This window comes from Miniopterus natalensis, chromosome 10, assembly GCF_054644295.1.
Source record: "Miniopterus natalensis isolate mMinNat1 chromosome 10, mMinNat1.hap1, whole genome shotgun sequence".
In the NCBI taxonomy this organism is placed as follows: domain Eukaryota; kingdom Metazoa; phylum Chordata; class Mammalia; order Chiroptera; family Miniopteridae; genus Miniopterus; species Miniopterus natalensis.
In genome coordinates, this window is record NC_142090.1 from 36,420,755 (window position 1) to 36,432,762 (window position 12,008).

The following is a 12,008-nucleotide window of genomic DNA, read 5'->3' on the forward strand; positions in this document are numbered from 1 at the left end:
TTGAAAAACTCTAATTTATATATATTTATATCCATGTCAGGTGGCACTGGAGCCATTGTAGTTCAGGGCTGGATGCTCAGCTTTGATGGCTTAGAAACTATTTTTTTTTTTAAATATATATCTTTATTGATTTCAGAGAGAGGAAAGGAGAAGGAGAGAGAGAGATAGAACATCAGTGATGAGAAAGTCACTGATCGGCTGCCTAGCCCGCAACCCAGGTATATGCCCTGACCGAGAATCGAACCCTGATCTCCTGGATCCTAGGTTGATGCTCAACCACTGAGCCACGCCCTGTCGGGCGAAACTATTTTTTTTAAAATATGATTTTATTGATTCAGAGAGAGGAAGGGAAAGGGAGAGAGAGAGATAGAAACATCAATGATGGGAGTCATTGATTGGCTGCCTCCTGCATGCCCCCTTCTGGGGATTGAGCCCACAAACCAGGCATGTGCCCTGACCAGGAATCGAACCAGTGATCTCCTGGATCAGAGGTAGATGCTAGACCTCTAAGCCACGCCTGCCGGGCTTAGAAACTAATTTTTGTCAGGCTTCAGCACTAGAAGAATGTCATGCTAACCAACTCATGAGCCTGATGTGGAAACAGAACTAATCAGTGATCAACCTCCAGTGAGAAACCAGGCAGCAAGGAAACTGGAACGCATGTGGACATCTGTTTGCTGACTTTAGAATCACACACACATAAAAGTTTTGTGGGGTGCTTCTGACAACCCTGAAGGACATTACCAACTCCCACTGTTTCCTGAGTGCCCAGCGCCAGTCAGTCATTGAGAGCAGTCCTGTGAGGGAGCTATTATTGTTCCATTTTTGTGTTTATCAGGGAACTTCTGCTTAGTGACACAGTCAGTGATACCTTACTTCAAATCCAGTTCCCTCAAAACTCTTGTATCTAATTACTGAGTTCCTGTCCTTAACCACCTTATTTAGTTTTATGATTTTATTAAGAGGGGCCTGGGAAATCCAAGGAGATTCTTCAGGAGTACTGTCAGGTAGGAGAGCAAAGCATAAGATTCCCTTTGAAAACAGGGTTCCCATATTCCAGTGTTTGAAAATCACGTAGTATGCTGTTTATGCCATCCCTAATATGCATGTGTGTGTATATTTCTGTATGAGTATATATATCTTTATTGTATATGTGTATAGATTAGGAGTGGAGTGCATTAGCATAGTGTACATTATATATATAGTGTATGGTATCTAGCATTATTAGATACCAGCTCACTACATGAAGCTTTACTCATATTCACTTGCCAAGACCCCTACAAGGTAGGTATCTTCCCTGTTGGATCCTTAAGGACAAAGAGAGGTTAGGTATGGTGGCTGAGGTTGCACAGCTGCCGTCCCTGTCAGTTCCCCTTCAGAACCTGAGCCCTTCCATGGTACCGCTGTTCTAATGGTCTGTCTTACCTGTCTCCAGAATTGCTAATGACCCTTCACTGCGTAACCTATAGTAAACATTTTGCTAATCATATCCTGGGATGGCTAGCTTTTGAACTAGATAGTTTCTTTCTTTAGGGCAGTTGGTTAATTTACAGCTTTCTTATTTGCATTCCTGTCTGAAGCCATGTCCCACCGCCTTGTTTAGAACTAGATGACCCAATATCTCCTCAGCATCATCTCTCTGGAGGTGACATGTGTGATTATGACATTCCCAGAGTGGGTGAAGTTGCCTGATTTCACCTCTAGGAGAAATCAACCTTCTTCTCTGGTGCTGCTTCTTACTGGTGTTCCTCCCAGGGAAGATGTGACTGGGTCTTGATTCCTTCTCATGGCAGCTTTTGATAGTTATTTTCAGTCTTCTTGTGGAAACTGGTCAAATGAAAGTGAATGCCTGGGTGCAGACATCAGATGTCCAGGCTTGAGAAAACTTTCAGCCATCTCCTGGCTTCCTTGCATCTTTAGGTGGTGACTGCCCAACTCTGACCTCTATAATTTTCATGCTATTCTAAATGCTAATTTCCCTCCATGTGTGATTCTTCAAAATGGAATCTGGGCCTCTAAAAATATTCTTACAACTCTTCTTAATTCTGGAATTTAAAAAAAAAAACAAGTTTCAATTTTCATCTAAACTGAAAACAACAACAAAACACACACACAAAAAGTAAGTAATACTATTGCCTTCACTGATTTTTAGTTCATATTGTTCAGACCCGGTTTGTAGTGGATCACAAAAGCTTGTCTAGGAGATATCTTCTCATGGATTTCTTGAAATGTCTACTTTTCTACATTTCTGCTGCCCCGGTCTCTCATCATATATCTACAAATAAGTTTATACTTTGTAATAATTATTTTTTAATCAGTTTGGAAGGTTGGTTTTCCTTTCTGGTAGAAAATGAATTATTGAATTGGAGCAAGCATCCCCTGTGCTCTAAAGTAGCAATACATCTAAATGGAACTTTTAATTTAACCAGTAACACAGAGCTAACTTGCGTTGTAGTAAAGAGCTAAAATAGGATACACTAATACACTAACAGGTTATACTGATTTTATTTAAAATATAAGTAATTTTACTAATTTCTGAGTGGGTATGGAAAGCCTCAAGTTGTTTTGAAAAGATAGCTATTTTCTGGTGGTGAGTTTTCACTCTTCCTACATGTAAATTTCGAAAACTGAATTTTTATTTTACTTCACCAAAAGTGGCATCTGAATAACAAGAAGCCCCATTACTTAGTTCAAAATGAGAAAAGAATAACTAAGAGCATGAAGGAAAATCTCCCTCCATATTTGAGCCTCTTTTATTTTCTACTGAGAGCAAATTCATTATCTGATCTTTGGTTTCATTTATTTCAGTGCCTGTGCTGTGCACTTGGTGGAGCTGGCTTCTTCCAAGATTGTATTCTGACAGGGTGATAGGGGCCAGGGCCCAGCCGTCAATATACGCTTGCTTTGAGAGGTGTGATGAGAAAATATGTTTCGCCTCCCTTTCATTTTACACTTAAAGCCAGTGGCATAAGAGGAATTTGCTGTTCTCAGTAGATCTGTCTCTATCTTGGCTTCTCCTTTTTGTGGCCATGCCCTCTGTCAGTGAGAAAATGGAGAGTGCAAGTGTTTAGCCTGTTGTGGCCAGTTCACTGGATTATCCACACAAAATGTTTTCTATTGAAGAAGGAACAAGGCAGTGAGGGGTGTTGCGCAGTCTGGCCATTCTAGAAATGCCTGTTGTAGAGGCTTTGGGGATGGCTGTGGGGGAGGACCAGAAGAGAATTGGGGTATGGTTGCAACCAGGTGTGTTTAAAAATTTATTTTCATCAGTCCAAGTGTGCAGTCTACTTTAGCTCACTATAACCAAAGCATGAGCTTGATCAAAACCTCACTCTTTTCCAACTTTCCAACCCCAGGAGCACTTAATTACTGACCACTGAATGTGGCTAATCAGAATTTCATGTGAAAAATGAGTGTGAGAAGAAGCTGACTCTCATTGCTGCCTTTCAGAGAGGAGGAGTTGCCTTCAACAAAGTGAAATCCAGATCTGTAAAACTGGTTTTATTCATCCTGCAAGACTTAGCAGTAAAGCTCGAGCAGAGATATATGGAGTGTCTGATTTCACATTTTTTACAGACTTTTGCAATTAGTCACTTTTCTTATTTGTGGGCTTCTCTGCCATGTGCATGCTCAGACTTCATCTAGACAAATTCGCTTTCTTCTCTTATCTTTCTTTTTAATGCAACACCATGATGGTGAGAGGTAAGTTTTCAATGGTGAAATTAGTGTTCGTGTCAAATTGAAAAAATGATCTCAGAACTTACTTTAAGCTCAGATGCCTGTTGTTTAGAATTTCTTTTTCTTTTTTTTTTTTTTAAATATATCTTTATTGATTTCAGAGAGAGGAAGGAAGAGGGAGAGAGATAGAAACATCAATGATGAGAGTCATTGATTGGCTGCCTCCTGCACGCCCCCAACTGGGGATCGAGCCCACAACCCGGCATGCGCCCTGACTGGGAATTGAACCATGATCTCCTGGATCCTAGGCTGACACTCAACTGCTGAGCCACGCCTGGCCGGGCTGTTGTTTAGAATTTCTTCTCATCAGGAAAGCCAAAGGCAGACCTTTATTTTTCTATATTCATAGTGTCATAAAATTTCTCAAAGGTCAATTTTCTTTGCCCAAATAATTGTATAGTAGTGTTCTACCTGCATTATATGATTTTAAGATAATAGAAATATATATGCCTTACTGATATATATACCTTGAATTCACTTAAAATCTTGTTTTCTTTCATAGACAGAGGCTGTGGAGACACTTGTTTCATGCATATTTCTTGTATCTGATTTTCTTTTTACCCTAGGCCTTCTGCCTTATCTAGTAGCCCAACATATTCGGACTTGCCCTTCATTAGGATCTCCCCACACCGGAACCCTACTGCAGCTTCGGAGTCCCCCTTCAGCCCTCCACATCCCTACATCAACCCTTACATGGACTACATCCGGTCTCTGCACAGCAGCCCGTCCCTCTCCATGATCTCTGCAGCCCGGGGACTGAGCCCCACAGATGGTAAGTCTCAGACCAACTCATTCTGCTTCCACACATCATGCCACCTTTTCCTTCTGCCTCACCTGGGGCATAGTGTTGGGTAGCTTGGTTTATTGGGTGTTTCCCACATGCCAGACACTGTGCTAAATGCTTTAAGTGCATGTTTTCATTTCAACATAGAGACATCCCCATGATGGTGGGGTTATTATCTCCATTTACAGGTAAAGATATCAGTATGCAGAGGGACTAAATAATTTGCAGCCTGGTCCTTTGGCTAGTAAGCAGCAGAGGTGGAAATCAAAGCCAGATCTCATTGACTGCAAAATCCTTGTTCTTATCCACTGTTCTGTTCTACATCTTCACAAAAGTTTAGACTGGCCCTGTAAGTGTTCTCACAGTGTGCATGTGTAACTAGAGCCTTTTGCTCACTGTCTGATGTATACTTTTCTGTTCCGTATGTGTGAAAGGCACATTTATACAGACAAGTCTATTAGAGCAGCTCTTCTCAAACTCCAATGTGCATATGAATCACCTGGGGAAGGTGATAAAATGTGATTCTTTGTGGGATGGGTCCAGAAGGGGCCTGAGATTCTGCACGTCTGAAAAAGCTCTCAGGTGATGTCAATACTGCTGGTTGGTGGACCACACAATGAATAGCAAGGTCTTAGAGAACTTGATGCTTCAAAACTGTTGCTGCATGTGCCCTCTATCCTTGATTGTGCCAAACAAAAACTGGAAGATGGATGTGGTGGGAAAAGAAAAGAACTTTGACCTTAATTCAGTAAATACCTGATGCTCATTTTAGGCTCTCAAGGATCAAATTCTGGTTGGTTCTATTAGCCTTCCAGTTAATTACTTTGACATGACTTTTTAATTAGAGTTATGTATTCTGCAACTGTCAAGTTCTAAACCATTCCTATGATTCAGGAAGAACATTTTCCATCACATATGCACATATACAAACTCAGTTGCCCACAATTGCCAGAACCTGAATTAAGGTCTAGAATTGCATAAGCCTTAATAATTGCAGGTAGTAGGTTGTGAGTTCTCTGCAGCAGGTCACAAATCACTGGTGCTTGCTTGAGAGCAGAGAAAAACACCATGCACTCTGTCTCACTGAGCAATGTTTAAAGTGACCCTGCACTGTCCCATTCTCCATGCAGACCATTTTTCCAGGCTTGTTCTGAGTAGTGGGAATAGTATGTAGGAAAGCCACATGAGGTTGCTCAGTAAACATCTACTCAGTTTTACTTCCAGGACTAGCAGTGCTACAGGAACAGCAGTCAGATCGTTGTAAGGTACCTAAAGAGAATAAGTTTTGCCATTTGAACAAGATTCCAATTTTCCCCCCCAGTTTTATTGACATATAATTGACAGGCGTTCTCTAAGTTTAAGGTGTATAGCATCGTGACTTACATATATTGTGAAATGATTACCACAGTAAGTTTTGTTAACATCCGTTATCTCATATAGATACTAAAAGGAAAAATAAAAAAAATCTTTTTTCCCTTTGATGAGAAATTTTAGGATTTACTCTCTTAGCAACTTTCAAATATACCATATTGCAGTGTTACCTATGTTCATCATATTGTACATTACATCTCTAGTTCTTATTTATTTTATAACTGGAAGTTTGTAAAATTCACATTTTAAAAATAAAACTATCAGAGTCAAATGTGAGTTAGCTCTTCTGGTTGGGATTTGGTTTTACAATGGGAAAAATGGAGAGCCTCCTCCATGGAGTACTTGGAAGTTTTTAGAAATGACTCTCAAGGAGAACAGAGGGGAAAGAAGGATAAGGGAGATCAGCAAACAGTGGACTTGAAATTGTGCCTGTCTCGCGGAAATTTAGTTGAACCACTAGAAAGGTGGACCTCTAGTTAAAGCATCTTATCCTTTGCTACCCATAGTATTTCACGATGAGTGTGAATGAGACATTTTTGATTGGTTGTTGTACCTACCTCTTTCTGCCTCAAGAGTCCGATAATATCTAATCAAATAAAGTCAAGTTACTAATACTACTTTCTTGTGGTCTAAGAGTTTTTAATTTATATCTCTGTCTTTATCATGTATAAAATGTCTGTGGGCACAAATATAAAACAAAGCTATTACTAGAATGCCAGTTTTTCTACATAAAAATTGCAAAACTAACTTTTATTGATGGAATGCTATATGCTAATAAGCACTTTACATGCATCATTGCATTCATGCTCCCAACAACCTCATGGAGCAGTAAGAGGTGGAGCTCGCATTTGTACCTAGATCTTCACCAATTTAGAGACCACCCTCAGAACTTCTGCAGTAGCCTGCCAGTGTTTGCACATAAATTGGCAGGTGGAAACCGATTATTATCCCACTCTCATAGAACTGACTCTTGCCAGTAAATTGCTCCAGATTGGTAGGTATATTTTCTTTTTGATTTTGTAATGAAAAAAGAGCTTTTAAATTATGGAACACAAAATTGCAGCTTATCACCCAGTCCTGTGTTATTAAAGCTGTGCTACTTTTTCCACGTATAAACTTTGGGTCCTCCAGGTAGTGAGAGCTTATTCAGATACTCCTGTCAGAAAGCTTAGAGAAAGAAGTATGTTAAATATGTCTGTAAAGAAATCATAGTTCTCTAAGTTGTCAACTACTGTAAGGAATATGAACATATGTGATTTTATATAAGAAATAATTTTATTTTGTAAGGCAGAGATGGGAATGAGTTATGTACATACATTTTAAGAATTTTAAATTCTTGGTGATTTCTTTAAACCCTGGGGGTACAAAAAATAATTTTCTCCTACCTTCTAGGTTCTTTCTGCTAGCTAATAATTAATACGAGACAGATTAACAGGAGAAAATGCCCCAAATTTATTATGGATGTACAAGTAAGGGTACCATAAAAGTATGAAACCTGAAGATACAATTGAGGTTTAAATGCCATTCTAGACAAAGGAGAGAGGGGCAGGAGTCTGGAGTTTCAAAGGGACAGTAGGCAACTTATAGGCGGATGAGAAAGCAAATGTGGTAAACAAATTTTTGCTGGACAGAGGGATGTCCAAAAAACAGGTTTTTTTAGATTTCACTGTCTGCCACACTTAGTTTATATTATGATGCTAAATTATGCTCCCTTCTTTTTTTTTAATTTTCAATTACAGTTGACATTCAACATTATTTTATATTAGTTTCAGATATACAGCATGGTGGTCAGACAATTTACAAAGTGATCCCCCAATAATTCTGGTACCCATATACTCCTTTCTTTTAAGTAGGTTTTTCTGTCTGAATTCCTTTAGGCATGTAAGGAAGAAGGTCAGAGGTTCTTTCTGAGTCTTTCATTTCTTAAAATCAATACCCCAAAATATGTATTTTGGTCCCTTCAAAACTAACCTCAAATATTTTATAATGTATTTTATTTTCTCTGTTTTTTCCCTTCAGTTTTATTTTCAAATAAAAGATATCTGGTAGACTTAAGTGAAAACACAATTTGAATTAAAGGAATTTTACTAGAATGATGTGGGCTGCATAACAAATGGACTGTTGATCTTCTTTCAACAAGTAACCATACTTTTCTTGTCTTCTCTTCTAGCGCCCCATGCTGGAGTCAGCCCAGCAGAATACTATCATCAGATGGCTCTGTTAGCTGGCCAGCGCAGTCCCTACACAGACATCATTCCCTCAGCTGCCACCACTGGAGCAGGGGCCATCCACATGGAATATCTTCATGCCATGGATAGTAAGTGATGGGCCATTTTCTGTAGGGGTGGCAAATGCTAACTCTTAAACTGGAGAGTAAGATACAGAGAATAGGCAGTTGTCTAACTTTACAAACCAGAGAAAGAGGAGGAACCACCAATACTTGGTGCTCTGGTTCTGTTGGTTTTCTAGGAAGCTGCCACAGATTTGGCCATCCCGGGACTCCCTGTTTAGCTCAGGAACAAAATGGAAGGTGCCAGGCAATTGTAATTTGGCAGCTGTCCAAAAAACTGCTCTGCCTTGATTGTCTTGGTAACAAAATAAGGAAATATGTTTGATTACATGAATGTACTTTGCCTAGTCATTCCTTGGTTTTACAGATTTTATGCCTTAATTAATTTTTAAAAAGACCTGTACTTGGTTTGACATTTTTTTCATTTAATTTCATTTGCCTCATATGTTTTCTTTTCATTAAAACTTATATTTCACTAAGACCTTTTATATAGGAAAAATAAAAAGCATTTCCAAATTAGAAGGCTAGTTTTGGTCCATAGCAGTAGAAGAAAATGGGATCATTTGACGCATTTTATATTAGTTATTTTTGGATCTTATGATGATTCCTTTGGGTTACTTAATCAAGACATACACAAATGAGGCTATGATTACCACTTTTCAGAACATTTAAGAGTTCTCAGTAATGCAGATTCTTTGAGTCCACATCCATTTGTTAAGTGCCAGGAAGTGACTTAGAAGCATGATCCAAGGGGTACATCAATGAAAGCCACTATCCTTTGAATATGACAATAATGACTTTGAGTAGGCAATATGATTGAGACTTTGTTTCTTTTTCCTAGTAGCAGTGATTAAATTGTGCTTTTCCATCACAGTCTATTTGTATTCTTTTGTGAAAAGGGTACACATTTATCAACTCTCTGGCGCTAATTAGTAATTCAGACCTTAGGTCTGGAAAAGGTTCACTCAGGGTAAAATCTATAGCTTAGTCTTACTGTCATAAACTAACTTAGCTATATTACATAGGAACATAACCTTGTGCAGGTTTCCTTTGGGGAGTTTATTACCACATACAAAATGAAAGAAATGTATTACATGTTTTGTAGGGCCTTTGTTCTGCTCTGTGGAGGAGATAACTTAAATTTCCGATGTATCATAACAACTTTTCAATTAGGGATTGTTGAAAAAAAAAAAAAGGTTGGTGTTATTATGCAAATTAGTTATTTAAAATCTGCAAATAATTAAAATAAGACAGAATCCTTGGAAGGTCAGCCCATATTACCTTCCTTATTTGATGAGAATATGTTTAGTCAGGCAGTGGTGGCTTTTATCTAATAAAGGATGAAGCTACCCTTTTACTTTGTAAAAACTAATTAAGGAATTTTAATTTGCCTAAGTATATGGTAAATTGATTGTCATTAAGTAGGAATTTAGATGCCCTATCATTCATCACATAAAGGGAAACTTCCTTTTTCTTTGTCAGAATTTTTTATTAGACTGGAGAAACAAAACAGTTAACAGAAAGCCAAATTGAAGATATCTGTGTTGGAATAATAAAAATGCTTGAGCTTACATTTAAGAAGGAAATGGTTTGATCAGTGAAGACCTGGGCCACTTCTCTTTTAGCTGTTTTGAAAATGCTCACCTTGTCTCCTCTTCCCTTCAACAGAGGATCCCCAAATCACTGTCTCACAATGCTGACTTTATCTTTCTTTGCTTGGTTATTAGGGGATTGGGAAAAGCATAATGAAAGGGTTAGAGAGTGCATAAAATACTATATTCTTTCTCTCTAAAATACTTGAAATAGCATTTGGTTAAACAGCATAAGAAGTGTATCCAGGATTTAGGCGACTTTTCCCATAGAGAAGTGAAAGAATTTAAAATTTTTGCATTAAATGCACACATGCAGTAGCAGAGCCAAACTGGGATTTAGCTGTTCATTTAGACCCATTGTCACAGATCTGGACTCTTCAGTTGGCAAAAATCACAATAGACTGGTTTCAGATGAGCACCTGATTTTTATTTTTTTACTTTATTTTTATTTTTTTATTTATTTAAAATTTTATTTTTGTTTAAAATATTACAGATGTCCCTTTTACTCCCCAATGACCCATTCCACTCCATCCCATCCCCCTCCCCAGTCCCTCTCCCCACCATTTTCTTTGTCCTTGGGTTGTGCATATATGCATATAAATTCTTTGATTACTCTCTCCCTCTCCACCCACCCACCCTCCTCCATCCTTCTGACATTCTTCAGTCTGATCTATGCTTCATGTCATTGAATCTGTTCTGTTCATCAGTTTATTAAGTTATTTGGATTCTACATATAAGCGAGATCCATGTGATGTTTGTCTTTCTCTGCCTGGCTTATTTCACTTAGCATAATATTCTCCAGGTCCATCCATACTGTCCCAAAGGGTACGAGAGTCTTCTTTACAGCTACATAGTATTCCATGCTGTGTATGTCCCACAGCTTTTTTATGCACTCATCTACTGATGGGCACTTGGGCTGTTTCCAGATCTTAGCTATTGTAAGCTGTAGATGAGCACCTGATTTTTAAATGTGCCAACAATGGGTGTATCTGGGTTCCAGCCAGCTTCAGGATAGAGTATTTCTGTGTTGCATGTTAGAATGAATTCTGTTTTATGGCTCTAATTCTGTCTTTTGGTATTCCAGTGACCCTAAAAGACAGGAGAGCAAGTAACATCCCTATAAGGACCATGCTAGAGATGATACCTGAAAAACAACACTGTTTATATTGGTGAAAACTGACTTACATAAGTGCTCATCCTGGACTGAAAAACAGAGGAGCTGAGCCAGACAGGCCAAGAGCGACTCTAGGGTCTGGAGGGATGAAGTCAGGCCCCTGTGTCTGTCTTTGGAAGGTGTGAGGGGAATATAAGTTCACTAGTGTTTTATAGCATCAGATGGCCTCCTTAGCTAGTTAGTGATTTAAATAATTAAAGGTGTTCCAGGGATCAGCTCTTTCTAGAATGTCCTGTTACTTCTAACTCTGCCATTGATCCCTGAGTCCCAGTGAGTGCCATTGAGAAGGGTTATCATTGAGGATTAGATGGAAGTTGACCATAAGTCCAGTTTGTCCTTGGAGACTTTTGGAAATGGAATGTATTTCTTCACTGAAAAACTTTTATGATGAAATTAGCCTCTCATAGTGAATGTCAAACATTTATGTCTAAAGCAGATGCTATAATAAAACTAGAAGATGTATACATAGTTGAGATTGCTGTTTTTGTACTAACATGCCCTAAATCAGGTAATGAAATTATTCTAAATGAAGAAAATCAATTTTAAATGTGCCTAAAAGAAAAATTTGGGTAGGCACCACATTTGCCATTCAAATTGGTTTTCCAGTTTTATACCAAAAAACTAAGTTCCAATTTGTGATTTCTTTTTTTATTTACTATAAAATATATCTCTATTCCTATAATATTATCATTAGAGTCTTTATATTCATCTATTCTATTTTATTACATTAAGGCATGCTGGATTGTGATCTTATATCAAGGTCCATCTCTGATGAAGAAAATATTCCCAATGGAGACCAAGTGCCTAGACTTTTTCATATAAATAAGACTTACCTTTTACTTTAGTTTTCTGGGTACCATAAAATTGCCATGTCTAACCAGGTAGGCTCATGCCATGATATAGACAACCTCCATTATTACTTCAAAGTAATCATGTTTTATTTGCCAGTATCTACTAGGATTATGTTTTCATTCTTTCATTAAACTTTATTTTGATGACATTGTAATGAAAATGAACATTAGAAAAGGCAGGAGTAGGAATGTGGCCTCTGGGCCACAT

At 38.3% G+C, this 12,008-nt stretch overlaps 1 protein-coding gene across 4 annotated transcripts in view; it reads left to right on the plus strand.

Moving 5' to 3' along the window:
• GLI3 (GLI family zinc finger 3) overlaps positions 1 to 12,008 on the plus strand; it is a 310,853-nt gene that overhangs the window by 201,618 nt on the left and 97,227 nt on the right. For all 4 annotated transcript variants that reach the window (XM_016213240.2, XM_016213241.2, XM_087821074.1 and 1 more), the window contains 2 exons: positions 4,305 to 4,510; positions 8,064 to 8,210. In XM_016213240.2, coding sequence (XP_016068726.1) covers positions 4,305 to 4,510; positions 8,064 to 8,210 — 353 coding nt within the window. The remainder of the gene's footprint in view (positions 1 to 4,304; positions 4,511 to 8,063; positions 8,211 to 12,008) is intronic.